The sequence below is a fragment of the Eremothecium gossypii genome, chromosome III (assembly GCF_000091025.4).
Source record: "Eremothecium gossypii ATCC 10895 chromosome III, complete sequence".
NCBI classification, from domain to species: Eukaryota; Fungi; Ascomycota; class Saccharomycetes; order Saccharomycetales; family Saccharomycetaceae; genus Eremothecium; species Eremothecium gossypii.
The window spans coordinates 803471-822160 of record NC_005784.3 but is presented as its reverse complement, the minus strand read 5'-3'; the positions used below and the strand labels follow the sequence as shown (position 1 = coordinate 822160).

General features: G+C 48.6%; 5 protein-coding genes across 5 annotated transcripts; 4 read left to right on the top strand and 1 right to left on the bottom strand.

Annotated features, from left to right (window-relative positions):
* Positions 1-168: 168 nt before the first annotated feature.
* DYN1 (dynein heavy chain) lies at positions 169-12420 on the bottom strand (the record flags this gene model as incomplete). Its single annotated transcript, NM_209013.1, has 1 exon — positions 169-12420. The coding sequence occupies one exon, from the start codon at positions 12418-12420 to the stop codon at positions 169-171; it is 12252 nt and encodes a 4083-aa protein (NP_983660.1).
* Positions 12421-12721: 301 nt separating this feature from the next.
* Positions 12722-13501, top strand: RHO4 (Rho family GTPase RHO4; the record flags this gene model as incomplete). Its single annotated transcript, NM_209012.1, has 1 exon — positions 12722-13501. The coding sequence occupies one exon, from the start codon at positions 12722-12724 to the stop codon at positions 13499-13501; it is 780 nt and encodes a 259-aa protein (NP_983659.1).
* A 251-nt stretch (positions 13502-13752) lies between these two features.
* Positions 13753-15531, top strand: TRM2 (tRNA (uracil(54)-C(5))-methyltransferase; the record flags this gene model as incomplete). The annotated part of the gene is made up of 1 exon (NM_209011.1): positions 13753-15531. One exon carries the CDS (start codon positions 13753-13755, stop codon positions 15529-15531), a length of 1779 nt encoding a protein of 592 aa, NP_983658.1.
* A 248-nt stretch (positions 15532-15779) lies between these two features.
* Positions 15780-16116, top strand: AGOS_ACR255C (40S ribosomal protein eS21; the record flags this gene model as incomplete). Its single annotated transcript, NM_209010.1, has 2 exons — positions 15780-15803; positions 15877-16116. The coding sequence occupies 2 exons, from the start codon at positions 15780-15782 to the stop codon at positions 16114-16116; spliced, it is 264 nt and encodes an 87-aa protein (NP_983657.1).
* Positions 16117-16625: 509 nt separating this feature from the next.
* Positions 16626-18419, top strand: AGOS_ACR254C (ACR254Cp; the record flags this gene model as incomplete). The annotated part of the gene is made up of 1 exon (NM_209009.1): positions 16626-18419. The coding sequence occupies one exon, from the start codon at positions 16626-16628 to the stop codon at positions 18417-18419; it is 1794 nt and encodes a 597-aa protein (NP_983656.1).
* Between the last annotated feature and the right edge of the window lie 271 nt (positions 18420-18690).

Here is an 18690-nt window from a genome sequence, read left to right as displayed (position 1 = left end):
CCTTTAGTATTGTTTTCGTAGATTGTTTCTCTTCTTTCAGGCGACCTTAAGATTGTAAAACGACAGACTTTTTAGATATCTAATGTTGTCGCTATTCAGTACATAGTCTGGTATCTAACATACAAAAAAGCAAAAGACTGGTGAGTACTGGAGGTATGGACATTACACTCAGTGAATTAAAGATGTGGGGCCATTGGTCTGGATGATTTTTTTGCAGATCATCCTGGCCTCGTGAGCGTAGAAGTTTTGCAGGGCCGAAGCATCCGACAGCTCTAACCAGGCAGTTGTACGTTCTGCAGCTGCATCTAGCGATTTAAACCATTTGTCATACTGGGAATAGCTAGAGCGGTCTATTGGAACGGTCAGGCCTTGGACAACTTCGAAATTGTTTAGATACGCGTCGCTGCTGAACATCCGCCGCGCAGATCTCTTGCACCAGTCCAAATCAGCGGGGTCGTCCACCTTTCCTCCATATATGATTTTGCCGATGGTGTCGCTGACAAGCTTCCAGGGCACCAAATCGGGGTCGACATGCTCCTTGCCGTTACTGCTCTGTTCAAATATGTGGTCCAAAAACTTGCTACCTGCGTGGAAGTCACCATCGTGGAAGTCGTACTTCTTGGTGAATCCAATAGGCGCGAGACGGCACCTGGCCATGATAATAGAGTGGAACCACACGAGGATGAACTTGCTATGAAGTTTTTCTACTGGTTTGACATTCTTCAGTTCCTCTGACTGAGTCCGCCACAGCTCGCAGACTGTGTTTAGAACGCCGGGCTCACCCTCGTACGCTATCTTATAGCTTCTGCTGAGCAAAGGAACCACTAGAGGCTTGCTTTGGATCCCACATGTCATGAAAACCCTAAAATCGGGATTGGCCTTGATACTCTCCAATTTCTTTGGAAGAACGGTATTGGCCCATTCATGAGACATTTGAAGGTTCTGCAAAAGCAACCACTTTCCTTCTCCAGAATACTGGATGAGGTCCTGTTCCGCCATGGAAATACTTTCAGCAGACCCTAAGGCGACCGAATGGACGGTCTTTCCCATTTCCTGAGCCAGTTGTTGAACTTTGAAAGTGCCATCCACACCACGCTCGCATGCAACTATAATATTTTGGTATTTCGGCACGGAGTCGTGCCAACTCGATTCTGGCAGAAACTCCAACAGCGATTTGAGGCCCTTGAGGTAATCCTTCTCGTTGGCCGCCGCCACCAATTGCTCGAGCTTGGTGTCTGTGATGTGCTCAACGGTTCCTAATGTGTCGGAGGCGATACCTTCAATGATCTTCCAGAAATGCTCCGAGAAGAACTTGCTCTCTCTGGAATGGTGGTAAGAAGCGAATAAAAGTATTCCAAAGGCCATTCTATCACGGTCTTTAAAGACGTGGGAAAACCACATGTAGACGTGTTCATACAAGGCAAGGAGCAAATGCTCTGATCTGGTCATATTTTCTCGTGTTTTAGTAGCGAATATACTGCTGAAGCACTCCATAAACTGCTCAATTGGTATCTGATAAAACCAGTGCCATTGAGTGATTGACTCGAGCAGGTTAAAAATTAAGACAGATTGCTCCCCTAGCACATTATATTCATTGACGAGATCTTCAACCTTGACAATGACCGTATTGGTCTCTTCGATTTTCTTAGCGATTTCAGAGGACTCAATCTTGAGTTGCTCCAGAGTTGAAATTAAAGAATCATTTTCCAGAATACTTCCATCGCTTTCATTCAAAGACTCCAGTAGCTTATCCTCCAGTGATCTCAGGTGTAACTTATACTCACCGTTTAACTTTAATAGATCTGTGCGCTGTTTTTGTAACTCAGGGTTCTCTTTTTCCAATGTGATCTGCAATGCTTGTGCCTCAATGCTGCCTTTGCTAACCGTAAAGTTTATGACCGCCATTCTTGTCTTCACAAAAGAGCTCATGTAGCTATTAGGGTCCTTTGAGTGAATAATCAATTGGAAAGAGGTGGAGACATCCACTTCGTGATCACCAATTTGCACAGTTAGCCTTCCTCCTGCCTTCTTAAACTCCTTTGCAATTAAATGAGATATTATAGGGTCGAAGAATTCACCGTCCTGGATCAAAATACAGCCGCCAAATCTCAGAGCATTTTCAAGTTGTTTGACAAAGCCCACATCAAGGAAACTTGTTATCATCATCTTTCTCCCATAGAAATTGGCAAAAGTATCGACGATTGTAGAGCTTGGGTCTATAACGTAAGGGTAATGGCAGCTATTCATGGCTATGTGGAAGTTCGCAACGAATAACTCATTATCCGGTAGACCGCAAGCAACCCAGTTGACTTTCGTTAATGGATTAACCATATCAGTAATAAATGAATAAGTTGGCTCATACTCAATCCCAAACTTAGCTAAAGTATTGCTCCAAATTGTGAACAGTTTTAACCTGAGGGACTGATCATGAGGGCCACAGTAAGATTCATACAAGGAAGACAAGAAACAATTTCCAATGAGATTTTTATTCCAGTCCTTAAAATGTTCCGTATTCTTTATCCATCTTTCCTTTTCACCCGTTAAACTTTCCATAAGCTTGATAGATCTCTCCACCTTACTCTGTACCGATTCCATTTCTGTTTTCGTTATTTCAACTTCTCTTATTAGTTTACTATAGGAAACCTTAGACGATTCAATGCTTGTCTGAAGTTCTTTGATCATCTCCCCTGCAGCCATTAACCGCGCCTTATTTTGCAGCATCTCATTCTCAACCTTCACCATTTCCTCCTTTAGAGGGGTGACCTTAACTAACATCTCAGAATAGCTTATTTGAGCAACTATCCATTGGTACAATGGTCCACAAGCCAGCGATGCTCTATTAACAGACTCATAGTTAAATTTCGGCCTGGATAGATAATCGGTCTCAATATCTTGTTTCATTGCGGGTGTCATCATAGTTTCCGTATTGTAGTACACTATGTCAGTGACAAATTCATCTTTACGGATAGCCAACTGTATGTCCTTCCATGTTTTGCACGAGTAACCTAAGATAACACATACAGCTTCTAGTGTTGTTTTCACAGCATCGGGTGGATTTAACATAGACCTTAATTCTGTAAATTGTTGTTTCTTAATATTCTTGACACCCCGCTGAGCTTCTAGGATTGCAGGCTCTGCTACGGCCAAATCGGCCATAATTATCTTCCGTCTTTCATTAATCTCCTTCTCTTGCAAAGCCAATATCTTTTGAATTTCAACCGATGCCTCTTGTTTTCTTTCAGCTTCATTCTGATCAACCAACATTTTGTCTAGCGTATCTCTGGCTTCCTTTTCCTTCTGTTGAAGTTCAACTTGCTTCTGCGACAAACTCTGGTTTAATTGTTTTACTTTGATCACTGTATCTTTCAACTTTTCCAACCCCACTAATGTAAATCTCTGATGTTCTTCCAACTCTTTTAACTTGCTCATGTAAAGACTTTGGAATCGTCTTAATGATGTTAAGAATGCGCTTGGAGAACCTTGTGAGTTTCCCAACAACCTATGGTATTGCTCATGGAATAAGACGAATAGGTTAGCTACAACATCTCTTATCGTGACCAAGTTACCATCTGGAACAATCAGGTTGGCTGCAGCATGATGAGGTATTGTGTAGTCTGCTCTGTCAAGTGGCATATTTTTAATCACTTCATTCACCACGTGCAAACAGGACCTGCTCGACCATGTCCCAATCCAATTGATGACACTTCTATTGAATAATGCAGGCGAAGTAATCAATTGCGTAGACTCACGATTATCGGGGTCATTGATGTTGAAAATAACATGCAGGTTTTTAGAAATCTCCGAAGTAAACCAGTCATACATCTCCTGTTCAGTATCAAGCAATAAACCAAGCTGAGAAATCCTCTGGCCAATTTTTGATAGTAATGCTTCATATTCATCTGCTTCGAACAAACCTGGAACATCCGAGTTTGCCAACAATGTGTTCATGCGCTCCAAGAAAGACGTTTCTAAAATATTTGACTCGTCAATAATTAAGCAAATCTTCTCGCTTTCAGTGCCGCACCGTAGCAACATTTGCTTTAAGAACTCATCAAAATTCTCTATCGTAAAATGGCGGTGAATGGTTGGACGAACAACTTTAATGCCATTCATCCATGCAACAAATCTGGTGATTGTAGTTTTACCACTATAGTTTGGACCAACTAAAATGCCATGTCCCTGTACTTGTTTCAGTATTCTATCAATTCTCAATATATTATCGATCATATCATCATAGATAGTTAATTCTGTATCAAGCTCCTCCTCTGCAAAAGTTTTTAGACGCTCTTTGATAAATGTATACATTTCACTCTTAACAACCTTCGAATAATTCAAGGAAAGCCAATTAGAAAATAAGAGTTGAGATGATTCTAGTGAACCAAGGGGCTGGTTAGGGAAGTGCGTTGTAATTGCATTTTGCAAGATGGACTGAAAAATATTCTTTTCTGAGCTGGACACCAGTCTATCAGAGAAGAGACGTAAAGATTCATGGGCCCAGAGTTCTAGCATATATGCCAGATCTATATTTCCGCTGTCCGAAATAGTAAAATGTATTCCTCTCACCCACCTGGTCAATTCCCGGGGAGAATAGATGTAGTGGCTGTGAGCTTCGGACGTGTAAGTTGCCTTACAATCGTAGTAAACTTGTAGGGAGGCCTTCGTGAAATCAGAGGCAAATCCCTTTAGCTTTGGCGTCAACTTAAAGATAGCATTGAAGAAAGTTTCGTAGATTTGTTCCATTGCAATCTGACCTGGATAGTCAACCATAACAATGGAAGCATGCCTCAAAAATCTAGGGGTAATTGATACTCTTCCTGCATGTCCTGGCGGGTTGCAAGCTCCGACTATTTGGATTCTTTCAATGAACACCCACTTGCTTTCCTGGACATTCCAAAAGCCTCGCTTCTCAATCAACTGCCTTAGGAATAAGATAACAGGCTGCGATCCGTACTCGTCTAACATTGGTAGATTTATTTCATCACAAAATACAACTAGCTGCTTACCATGTGCCTTTGGTTGCATGATGATACCTCTTGAAGTAGGCGTGCAAATAGTATGCTGCTCTAGCGTTTTTAAGAAAAGTTCCACAGAGGTATCCTTCGAGAAGTTGATGCCGATTATATTAAATCTATCTGAGCGCTTAAGAGTATTGTAAAGCGTCATAGTCTTACCCGATCCTGGAGGCCCGCATAGTATCAATGGTCGGTCAGCATTGAGAAGATCAAATAGCAGTGTTTCATGCCTTACAGTATCAACCGTGGGGATTATTAAGTCAGGAATTAATACCTCATGAGACTCCAGTGAGGTTTTTGGAACCTCAGCAGAGACAGGTACCCAATCCTGCGTGGCAACTGAGACATCATAATCTAGTAAAAATTTCGACCCTGTGGGAATATCTGAAATACCGAGAAGCTCACAAATAGTTTCAGAGAACTTCTCCCTGGTTTCGAGATCACTGCCACCAACGAACGCCCAAATCAACACCAAAGCCAATCTCTTTGACATATACCTGACACATGCTACTTGGCTTAGTCTAGAAAGTTGTTTTTTGTTTTTCTTGATGTCACAAGATAACAGAGTCACAGCTGTTTCAATAAACCTGCAAAAGTCGACACCCATAATATGATCAGCTTTGTAGGTAGCTTCAATTACGTTCCCTAAGGTAGAGCCTTGTATAAATTGCGCAAAAATATCCTGGATTGTCGCTATGATATTGTCGTGAACATCAGCGTCCTGTTGTAAAGTCGCTACTTCCCTTGACAAACACGAGATCAAGATATCCTGAGCAGCCAAAGTATTGTTAGCAAACCAAATCATACCACACCTACTAACAGTGGCTGCAGTAGCATGCTCCAAATCTTGTACCTCGAATAAAATGTGTAAATTAGGAGGGATTTTTAAGCGTTCACCGTTTGGCAACGTCAAAACCTTGTTATCATCAAGTACACTATTCAGCGTCTCAGTATAATTAGGATCCAGGTCGCTGTCAAAAACTATCCAGATGTTTGAATTTTTAAAGTTCCCCATAGTATCTAGTAAGGTCTTCCTTAATAGATGCGTGAAAATACCATCCTTCCAATCAAAAGTTACAGGGTCTAGCTTTCCGTAAAGGTCTTCTTTCTTAAGTGTCTTGGTGTCAATGATGTATACAATATTTTCTTTTGCTCCAGAACGCTTCATCGAGTTAATGACAGATTTCCAAACGGATGTTTTCCCAGTACCAGCATCACCAGCCAATATAATCGCTTGTTGAGTTTTCTGGATATCATAAAATTGGCTACATTTCTTGATAAACAAATCCGAGGCAACGAGTTGATTAGATTCACAATAGGAGGCTAGATAAGAAAGTAGTTGTTCGTTAGATGGCTTGATTCGTGATCCTGGAAAAAAGTCTGCGATCGCTTCCTCGTAAACTGCTTCGTCAACAGAAATCAACTTTGGCACGACCATCTCATTTAGACTTCTCAACAAAACCTGTGTTGAATCTAAATCGGTGGTAGACCTTAAAATGGTAAGGCAATTACGCAAGACGCTTTTCAAAGCCCGCAACCCAAAATCATAGTGTTTTTGAGAAGTCGTTTTATCATTCAACAACTTAAACAACGAGACAATCTTTTCGGCCAGCACCCTTGGATTTTCCAGGCCAAGTATAGTTAGAATCACCTCTGCGATCACTAAGGCGTCTGGCTTCATCATCGCAAACTCTCGGAACATTTTTTTCAGATTTTCTGGAAGTTCAGACCGACCAGCATAACCAGGGTTCATGGTGATGAAGATACCAGTATTGCTATTCAATGAACCTTTCTTGTCCAGAACTTCAATTTCAGGTTTGCCTTGAACCAGTGACAGCTGAATGGCTTCTACTTGGGTAGAAACTGCACTTAATATCTTCTCCTCTAATCTGTTAAATTCATCAAAGCAACCCCAGGCACCGACTTGAGTAATACCGAACAACAGCCGGCTCATTGCTTGGAAATCAAAAGAATCGTCGCAGTTAAAAACCAAAACCATTCTGCCAAAATTTTGCCCTAATGCTTTGATTGTTTCAGTCTTACCAGTACCAGCAGGACCAAATGGGCAGCCGCCCATATGTTCGCTTAAAGCAAGTACCATAGCGTTAAAACAACTATCCAATAATGGTGTGTAAATCAAGCGCTCTGGAACACCAATATATTCAAATCCATAGCAGAATGAAACGCAAGATTGTTCAATTGTTATACTGTTCAATGGATCGTTTGAGTTATCATCCCAGTAAAACCTCTGTGTTTGTTTCCAATGAAAGTCGATCTGCTCCAACTCAACATTCTTCAAGGTCTCCGTTATTGTCTTCAGATGTACCAACTCAACAATTAGAGATTCTACCTTACGTTTCTCCGTGACAGTTGGGTATGAGTCAATCACTGCTGCCAAGCTTGCCATCTCTTCATCGATGCTGGAACATATAGACCCAAAGTTATCCTTGGTCATAGATGTCTCTATTTTATTCGTCCAAGTACATTGTAACGCAAGTAGCAAGGCCTGGAAGGGATATTTCTCTATAATATGCTTCAAAGACCCACTGGTGCGGTAACTCTCAAGACAATTCTTTACTAGCGTGGATAGGGTCAATTTTATTTCGAGGTCCACTTCGTTCATCCATTGATCTAACTTAGATGACGGCGTCACTCTAACTGGATTAGCAAATAGAAGTGTTTCCCCTTCTAGGGAGTATACACCTTGAATCAGAGACTCATCATAAATGAAGTCAGAAACGCTCGAAAACAATTTGGACAGATGACGCGAAAACTCCGAGAAATTGTCGCCAGCACCAATTATTTGCAGTAGATCTTCATTTCCAACGAAGTAAAATCTAGGGAATAGACGTCTCTGGGTTTCCAAAAAGTCATTTAAGGATTTGCGAATCTTGGTGAGTGATTCCGCCATTCTTTTTAACGTAGGAAGGGTGCTGTGAACATGAAGAATATCAATAGCTATCTCTGAACCATATAACTTTAGTAATAGGGAATTATACTCCGAGGTCAATGATGCAAATTTCGAAGCTTCGATGGGCAGAAGATTTTTCATTTCAGTCTTCTTAGCCAATATCCCAAATAGATACATCCATTGCCTTTGGACTTCTACCCAACTCAGCACAATATCATAGAAATTAGAAAGTTTGGTCTCCCATTCTAACGCTTCTTGTTCAAATACCTTGAAATATGGGGAGTTTTTCATTGATGTAATCATGTTCAGATCATCATTGCAATTACTAAAGATTACATCCCAGCCCTTTACTAATACCAATCCACTAGAATGAACAAATTGATCAAACTTTGTCGCCCTCCACCTTGCCTTCATCTGCGACAGTGAAGATTCAAGTACATTCTCATTTCTAGCTTTGATTACAATCTTCTTCACGCTCACTTCGTTCAACAAAATGTTAAGCTGCAAAATATCTTCTAAAGTGAAGGTCTGATCATCTATATTGCCGGACACAATATGAGATGCGCCCAATTGCTTGAACAGTATGGACCAATGCCTGGGCTTTATAGCCGGTTCTTTAAGCGCCTTTAGCAAATGCATGGATTTTAACGTAGCCTCAATGGAGCCCGCAATGTTTTGAAATATTTTGTACTGCAGAACCTTTGGTGGCATATCTTGGCATTTCTTCATCAAAGCCTCAAGCCTATGTTTTACCGCAGTAGATTCAAAATCAGCCCATTTCACCGATAATGTAGCGTTGAAAGAATTCCAGAGACCATCTACAGAAGACCATACAGCCTTGTAGTCGTTAACTTCTTCAATTACTGGCGAGAGAACGTTTTGGAGCTTAATAGGCACCAACAATATTTTTGCAGCTCTGTTTATGAGTTCCCGCTCAGTATTTACCTTGGCAATCGAATCCTCGAATGTGTTCAAAACTGAAAGAGCCTCGCTCGGTTGAATACTAACTGATAATGGCTTCTTCTTAGACCAGCTTTGCGATAGAGAGTTTGCTACTTCTTGTATTTTTAGTAGTTCCGCCTCCAACTTATTTGAAATAGCATCTCTGTTCTTATTGATCAAATCTTCCTTGCGTAAGCATATTTCTCGTAGAGAAACCAGATCACTCTCAATTTGTTCTGCATGAATAAAGTTTTGTGGAATTCTGAATCGCAGCTTTTGTAGCAATTTCTGCGTGTTTAAAAGTAGAGAATACCTCGTGAACATTAAATCTAAGTTGTTCTTTATATCATCAACGTATGCAATTAGCTCAGTAGTCTTGGAAAGAGAACCCAAGTTTATAATACTAGTCTCGAGGAGTCTCCTAGAATGTACAAGCTGTGTGTCAAATTCTGAAGCGTGATCCATATAATTCTCGAGTAATTTCTCACACAATACCCTTTGCCAGTTATCGTATTTAGCAGAAACGCGAACATAAACCTGCTCATTGTTAATCATAGTATCGCCCGCAATTGTTATTTCAGAATCTACCATGTCAATAGCCTTTCTTTCTTCCATAAAATCTAAGAGGAATCTGTAGCTTACTTCAACATCGGAACCCAACCTTTCTAGCAGCGTCAGCTCATCTAAACACCATAATAGTTCTAACTTCTTCCACTTCTGAAAATGCTCATCAATTGCATGGCAAGCGTCTTCTATCCTGAGAAATGCTTTGATCAATGACTCAGATAGGTCAGTTCCTATATCAGTAAAGTTTTCCATCTGGCCCTCAGTGATATCAAACTTCTTATCTGTGATCTTAGGGAGATTGGTTGCTACCTCCAGAGTCTTTTGGAAATCTCTCATCCAGGCTTTCTTGGTCTCTTCTATACTGGGAGAAATGGTAACTTTCTTGCCCTGTTGCAAAATATAATGTTTCTTTGGAGATAATTGGGATTCTTCTAAAATCTTAGAGACAGTACTGACCAAATACGATCTTATCCGCGTATTTAAGTAATCAATGAAGCCCGACATGTTATGGAAGCCATGCAATGTGGCTTGATCCACGAGAAGCTGTATTTTATTTATTAAAACCTCCAGGTTCTGTAGGTCTAGCTTCCCAAACACTTCTAACTGTTGCAAACAGGAGGAGAGACCTTTCTCTAGTCCATCTAATTGCTGGAACTTGGACAGAAGTTCGCCAATAGAATGTTCTAAGCGCAAAATCGATGGCTCGTCCCTTTGAATATCCTCTGCGCGTTCATGGCTTGCATCGTCTTCAAAGAGGGGCACTGAATCCCATGTGTCAGTTATCATGGCTGATAGTAATTGCCAAATATTTTCCGTTTCATCTTTCAGTAGGAGCCAGGTATGTGGCCGCTCCTGGAAGCTCTGCACAGCAGACACAAATGTCTGTAGAAGTTCAGAAACCATCACTGCATGCGGATATAGGCTTCGCACTCTCCTTGAATTCTTGATTATGTTACTGGGAACGTTGAATCCCATCCACATGAGGTTACGTACTTCTTTAAACAGGGACCCCACCACCGAATCAAAGTTCACATGCAATTCATACTCTTCATTGGTAATAAGAATCTTAAAGATAGGTTCGTCTAACAGGAAGTTTTGGGAGGAAACGTTAGAAACCCATGTCTCGAATAGCTTATCAGTGTTTAGAACCTTCATTATTGAGGAACATTCCACAAAGATCTGGGATCCCTCAGACGTGCTTATCCAATCCTCCCCGAGAATCAGACCAAGCCTGGATGTTAAATTCTGCAACTTTTTTGTTAGTTGCTTTGACCATATAATAGAAGCGGAAACAGGAGGAATGTCATTTAAACGTGAAAGCTCGCTATTCCACTTCTGTAAAGAAAGCTGCTGGTGTATGTGTTCCAAGTCATCCTTCACATTATGGAGCAACTCATGCTGGTATTCTCTAACTGCGCCCTGTATTCTGGGGCGCTTCATAAGAGGCCTGTACTTTTCGAAGATAGAGAACATGGAATCAGACGACTTGCAATCGTCCAACTTCTTCTTTAACATGTCGACAAGCTTGTTCTCGAGCAGGCTTACACGTTGGTTATATGCGGCCTCTGCATTAGCCCACTTACTTGCATTGTCGCGCAAGGGATCCTGATATTGTACCGGCTCATAAATACTTTGGATATCTTCGGACAATGTATCGTACCCGATACCTTTCAGCACATGGATCAGTATATCATGCTTCTTCCTAAATGCAGCAACAGTATTGAGGACTTCCTTCAGACTGTCCGTCTGAGTATCTATCTTCATAAAGATGAACTTTTCGGACCTCTTCCTCATCAGCTCTCTGATGAGTGACGTGAATTCTTTTAATAGCGCTTCCCACTGGTTGATAATCTTGATACAGTGGTCATAGTCCTCCTGGAAAGAAATGAAGTCGGAAGAAATCAGGTTTGGCAGCATCTCTCTCAGTTTCTGATCAAGCTCCGTAGATATTTTCTCCACAAATGTTACGGCCCTAGCAAGTGGGTACGTGGACACCTTCAGCTTCTTCAAAGCAATGGAGATGGACTCAATCGCCTCCCCCAACTTTGTAAAAGACGTCGCAGTCTGCAGATCCGCAAGTGGAAAGTCGCTCATAATCTGGTTGTAGCTCTGCGTCTCCAAGATACGATCGCGGAGGCCGGTGTCAGAGATAAATGTGACGGTTGCATGGAACCGTTTGGCAGCAGTCAAAATGGACAGCGTGATCTCGACTTCCGGGATCGCGATCTGCTTCTCCAACGCCAACAGCGACTGCTCGAGGTTGATCCAGAACCGGATCTCGTCAGTCGCAGAGCCATCCTCGATGTTGCGTGTCAGCTTCGTCAGGTTCTGCGCGCTCTTGATCCACCCGTTCGCAATCTTCTGCAAGCTGTTGAGAAACTGCGAGTCAGCAAACTGCTCATCCGAGATGTACGTCGTGTAGTTCCGCGGGTTCGCGCCCTCCGCAATGATCTTCTTGATCAGCGGGTGCGCCGTCGCGCTGATGTCGGGTACCTCGATGAACTGCTGCAGGCTCTGCAGCGACAGCGACAGGTCCTTGATCTTGCGCCGCGCAGAGTTGATCGACTCCTGCTTCGCCTCCAGATTCGAGTTCGTGCTCACCACCGCGTCGAACATCGTCGCCACCCCGAAGCTCACAAACGACTTGAACCCGTCAAAGTGCGCCCGCGGCGGCAGGTGCAGCACCTGCACCTGGCTTTCCATCGGCGCGCTCCCGTCCACGAACGGCCGATTCTTGATTAGCAGTAACCGCCCACTCTGCTCCGGCCCCTCCGCCTCCGGCCCCTCCAGCTCCTCCAGCACCTGTACCTCCCCCTCCTCGTCCTTTACCAGGAACAGCGTCCGCATGTTCCCGTTGCCCACCCATTCCTCAAACTTGGCCCCGTGCGTGCGTGCGAACGCGTCCTGTTCCGCCCCCAGCTTGAGAAACAGCTTCGCTACGTTGAAAACGTAGCCCACCAGAGCCTGCGCCACCTGATCATCGGTCATCTTCAGCTCCCGTGTTTGCCCTTCCAATGCCGTTCTGCGATCTTAGTCTGTTCTCGTGGCCTCGCTCTGGTCTTGTTATCTGTAAACAAGAGACATGTAAGCAGCATAGCGCAAGAGCCTTAAATCACCTGCATCCCCCGATTTCAACACCCTTGTTAGAAAGAGGTAAACAGATCACCACGGCGCCAGTAGGTGAAAATCGGCAGGCAGTGGGTGGCGTTCAGGACGCGGCAAGGAAGGGCAGTGGAAGCAATCGCGGTCGGTTTAGCGGGACAGCGCGTCAAGAGGCAGACAGAACGAAATGAGCGCAGGGCCGTTGCAAGCTGCGCCAAAGAAGAATTACGGAGCACTGATAGGCGCGGGGCCGGCGGTGGGCGGGGCGGCATTCAACCGGACGCTGAGCGAGGTTGCGAGCTACGAGCGCAGCCGGCGCGACCACGCGACGCCGGACTACCGGATCAAGATCGTGGTGGTGGGGGACGGCGCGACGGGGAAGACGTCTCTGCTGATGTCGTACACACAGGGCCAGTTCCCAGAGGACTACGTGCCGACCATCTTCGAGAACTACGTGACGAACATTGAGGGCCCACGCGGGAAGGTGATCGAGCTGGCGCTGTGGGACACTGCTGGGCAGGAGGAGTACAGCCGGCTGCGGCCGCTGTCTTACGGGGACGTGGACATCGTGATGGTGTGCTACGCGGCAGACAACCGCACGTCGCTGACGAACGCGGAAGAGCTGTGGTTCCCGGAGGTGCGCCACTTCTGCCCGCACGCGCCGATGATGCTGGTGGGGCTCAAGAGCGACCTGTACTCGCTTGATGCGCTGGACCGGCTCGTGGACCCGACGGACGCGGAACTGGTGGCGCGCAAGATGGGCGCCTTCGTGCACCTGCAGTGCTCGGCCAAGACGCGACAGTGCCTGGAGGACGTGTTCAACACGGCGATACACACGGCGCTGTACGACGAGCTGCGCGCGCCCCCGCAGCGCGGGGTGAAGGGCATGTTCAAGAAGAAGCAGCAGCGGGACCCGCAGGCGCAGTCTTACAAGCGGGTGCGCAAGCACCGCTGTGTGGTCCTATAGCGCACGTGACAGCCATGTTTCGCCGGCCCTGGTTCCTGGCAGCGGAGGCGCAAGCGCCGCGCCGGCGCGCCTAGTCCGCTGTCGAGGCCTGCGTGACCGTGTAGTTAGGCATCTAGTCGTAGCGAGCCAAGATGTTAGTTTAAATCGATCGGTGCGACAGCATCTTGTTAGGATAGAGTACTGGGAAAATTTTCCAAGCTGCAAAATAGTAAACGGCACTCATCGGCAGCGACCCGGCGGTTAACTGGTACATGTTCATACGGAGGACAGTCCTAAAGAGTATTCCTCCGCTGCAATTCCATTTACTACGAAGATACACCATGGCTACGGATCCTAAACTGGCGACGTTCCCCGCAGGGAGCCCTGCCAACGTGGGCATCGACGGCGCAGCCGCAGAGATGAAGCGGCCCGGCAGTCCCACAGACCTCAAGACGCAGCCCAAAAAGAAGGCTCGGAAGCCCAAGAAGTACAAGGCCAAGCCCGTGGACCCCACTTCTCCTGCAGGCGTTCTACAATTTGAGATAGACGAGTTGCTGCGGGAGCAGGGCCTATCGCGGGTGCAGGTTGAGACGGACGTTACTCCAATCCTGAACGACGTCCGCGGCGGGCCGATGCAGCAGAAGTACAACCGGCGCCTGATTGACGTGCATGTGCTGAAGCTCACGTCGAGTGGCGACGGACTGGCTATCGTCGACAGCCCCGAGGATAGCAACAAGAAACAGCTAGTGCTGGTGCCATTTGGCCTGCCAGGCGACGTGGTCACCATCCAAGTGCACAAGACACACCCGCACTACGCCGAAGCGTCTCTGCTGGAGGTGCAGACCTCTGCTGAAATGCGCCACGACGACCTCATCAACTGCAAGTACTTCGGGAAGTGCTCCGGTTGCCAGTATCAGTTCCTGACGTATGACCAGCAGCTGCAGCTCAAACAGCGAACCGTGTCAAATGCGTTCAAGTTCTTTGCTCCCCAGCTGCTGGCCGAGGGCCTGCTCCCCACCGTCGGCGAGACGGTCGCATCGCCGCTACAGTTCGCCTACAGGACCAAACTAACGCCGCACTTTGACATGCCGCGGAAGGTCAAGCAGCTCGAAACCCGCCCACCGCTGGGATTTGGCCAAAAGGGCCGGCCCACGTGGCGCCACTCCGACGCCGGCGGCAGCGCCGCGATCCTGGACATCGAGGACTGCCCGATTGGCACAGAGATCATCCGCCGCGGCATGCGCAATGAGCGCGCTCGATTCGAGGAGACCTTCAAAAACTACAAAAAGGGCGCCACGATCCTCCTGCGCGAACATACCAAGGTGCTCAACCCGGCAGCCCCTGTGGAGGAGCAGCTAGACCCGGGCTCCTGCGACCCAGTCTCGGGCCAGGTCTCCCATCTGCGTGTCGACGCCGACCCGCCGCTGCTCAAACTATGCACCACCAACACTCGCCAGATCGTCACCGAGTACGTCGACGGCTGTACTTTCGAGTTCAGCGCCGGCGAGTTCTTCCAGAACAACAGCTCTATCCTGCCTGTCGTGACAGCCTACGTCCGCGACAACGTCCGCATCCCTAACTCCGGGCCGGAGGACAAGCACTACCTTGTGGACGCCTACTGCGGCTCGGGCCTGTTCAGCATCACCGCGTCCAAGGGCGTCGACCGCGTCATCGGAGTTGAAGTCTCCGCCGATAGCGTCGCATTTGCAGAACGCAACGCAAAGACCAACGGAGTCACCAACTGCACCTTCATCGTCGGAAAGGCGGAGAAAATCTTCGCCTCGATAGACACCCCATGCGACAGAACCTCGGTCATCCTCGACCCTCCGCGCAAGGGCTGCGACGACGTCTTCCTGAAGCAGCTCGCCGAGTACAACCCCGCGCGCATTGTCTACATATCCTGCAACGTTCACTCGCAGGCCCGGGATGTTCAGTACTTCCTGAAGGAGACGCCTAACGGCGCACGGTACAAGGTCGACTCCATCCGCGGCTTTGACTTCTTCCCGCAGACTCATCACGTGGAGGGCGTCTGCGTGCTCTCCCGCGACTAGGCTATTACGTAGCTCCAACTTATTTATTTGTGTTACCCTGTTCATCTAGCCGCCGAGGTCATTGAGCAGTCACTTCACCCGTACATTCACGCCCACACATTATGTTTTCTTCGCGTCCTTATTTTTCGACGCCTGATCGCGCGCGGCGGGCAAGCTCACCAGTATTCGCTTAGTTTTCCAATACCAGTAGTTAGCTAAGTTGCACGCAGGCCAGCTCGAGAAGCCCAATATACAAGCAGTCAGTCAAGATGGAAAACGACAAGGGTCAACTAGTATGTTTGCACAGTGTCCAGCGCTGCGCTGAAGCGCTGCCGACTGAGCCGAGCCCGTACTAACCAGCTATAGGTTGAACTATACGTTCCAAGAAAGTGTTCTGCCACCAACAGAATCATCAAGGCTAAGGACCACGGTTCCGTGCAGATCAACATTGCCCAGGTCGACGAGAACGGCCACGCCGTCCCAGGTGAGTACATCACATACGCCCTATCCGGCTACGTCAGAGCCAGAGGTGAGGCCGACGACTCCATGAACAGGCTAGCTCAAAAGGACGGCTTGTTGAAGAACGTCTGGAGCTACTCCCGTTAAGCGGCTTAGAAAGAACATCATATATCGTTAATAGTTTCTTTTTAAATCACCATCGTTACGCTCTGCCGGAGTCGCGACCGGCCCTGGCCGGACCCCGGGACGCGGACACAACCTACCTGCATGCTCGCGCGAAGTGCATACCGCTGGCCAGCAGACACGAGTATGTTGCTGGTCGCAGCGCACGTACCAGCCACCACACGTGTTGCACATTCACCAGCTGCGCAACCGCGACGGGTCATTTTCGGTCCATCTAGTCAGGGGTACTTTCTCGGTATATTTGCTGGTTGTGGTACAAAGCAAAGAACGGTGGTCTGGAAGAGCGTTGCACCCTGCTACCAAGTTCCAGAGCTTCGAAACACTTCCGAGCTTTCTCTGTCTTGAGCGGTCCGATTGCAGGTCCCACTCACACAGGCCGCGTTTACTTTATTTACTGTTACGATCTACAAGAGATCTTGCAAGTGGTTTCAAGAGCACGTCACACCACGAGCATCTAAAACAACATTGACCTCATGTTGGTAGGCATTGCAACACTGCTCTACTCGGCGGACTACCTGCCAGGAGCGTTCACGCTGGCGTTTCGCGTGCGTGAGCTCTTGGTTGAGTCACGCGAGCACCGCCTTGTACTTCTGGCCACACCGGAGGTACTTGACAACGTCTCCGAAGACGTACTGCGCGCCCTACACGAACTTTATGACGAGGTTATCCGCCTAGCGGGGGATGAATCGGCCAGCAAGACAGCTCTTGCACGCCACCGCACCAATCTAGCGGCATTGGGCCGCCCGGAGCTTGCGGACACGTTCCACAAGTTGCAGCTATGGAAGCTCACGCAATTCCGCAAGGTGCTCTACCTGGACTGCGACGCGTTCCCACTGCACTCAGGGTTTCTCGAAGCCGTAGACCAGGTGCCGGACCAGGCGCCTCGCCAGCTTGCCGCTGTACCCGACTGCGGCTGGCCCGACCTGTTCAATAGCGGCGTCATGGTACTAGTGCCCAGCCTTGCGGTGCACGGCGAGCTTGCTGCCCACGTCGAAACCGCACTTTCGATCGACGGCGCAGATCAGGGTCTGCTAAACCTGTTTTTTAACCGCGCCTGCCATCGTGGCACCCTGCCCAACGAGTGGCGCACGCTCCCGTTCCTGTACAACGTCACCGTGCCGAACGCGGGCTACCAGGCCACGCCCGCGCTGGACTACTTCCGCCGGCGGATCGCCGTGGTCCACTTTATAGGCCACGAGAAGCCATGGATCTCGCGTGGCGTCTCAGACAGCTTCCGCGAGCTCTGGTGGCAAACCTACAATCGTTTCCTGGCACGCCATTTCTCATGTCCCGCATTCTCCACAGGCAATGCAAGCGAGGGCCCCGATGTGTCTGCTCCGCAAGCCGATGGCACGCAGTCCTGGGCGCCCGCCCCGGAGTCGCGCCAAGCGGCGCGTGCCTTCGCAGCGCGCCCCGCTGCGCCCGCCCACGATCCCTACTCTTCCGCGCCGGTCTGCGAGTCGCATGCAGGGACACCGGTCTATGAATCGCATGCAGGAGCACCGGCATTTGAGTCGCATTCCGGGGCACCGGCATTTGAGTCGCATTCTGGGGCGCCAGCCTATGAGTCGCATGCGGGGGCGCCAGCCGCCGAGCAACAGCCCCAGGCCTATTCCCAGTCTTGGGCGCCGCTACCCAGCCCGCAGCCCCCCGCGCCGGCCCCCAAAACGCATCTCTGGACGCCGATGCAGGAGCCGCAACTCGCCGTGCCGAGCTGCCCCGAACCATTGCCCTCGGCGCCATGTGCCTGGGACGGGACCAAAGAGCCGCCCTCGAAGGACGCCCCGCCCGAGGCGTACAAGCTGGCACTCGTCGGTACCTACAGCTGGAGCACAGCCTCGCCGACCTTGGTCCCTGAGGATGCGCTGTTGGCGGAGTCCGCCAGCCTCGGTTCGCCATTCCACTCCTGCAAGTCCACTGACAAGCTACCGCTCTGCAATCCGAGCCCCGGCCCTCCGCGGCCCGCGCCTGCCGCCGCCCCCAGGCCCCCGGGAATCCACTTGCCAGCGCCGGCAGCGCCCGCACGCCCGCGCCCTGTCCGTTCTTCTCTGCAGCCTGCGCCTGAGCTCCTGCGTCCCGAGCCGCCCGCCGTGGCCCCCGCCGCTGCCAGCTCCAGTGCCGCACCGGCCCCGCCCGCCGCACCTGCGGCTGATCCCGCGCCAACCGAGGCTCCAAGAGCTAGTCCCGCGCCTGCTGCCGCCGCTGCTCCGCCATTGTTCCCCTGGGAGCGCTACAAACCCAAGTCAACCCGGGTTTTCCCGGAATGATGTCCATTCACTCCCTGCCGTGCGGACCAACGTCTACCCGCCAGGCCGCCTCTTCGATCAGTCCCTAGCTCCATGTCTGATGCTCGCAAGCCCCGTAAGACATGGCTGTGTGACCTGTTCCTGGCGCTCTGGCAAGTCATCACTCCCCGTGGCCATTCGTTAAGATGTCGCCCAGTCGCTTATGTAACCAACTGGCTCTCTTTACCGTATATAATGAGTGAAAATTTTTCCGTGCTTTTATTAAAGAACCTCATCATTTCACTCCCTCTCA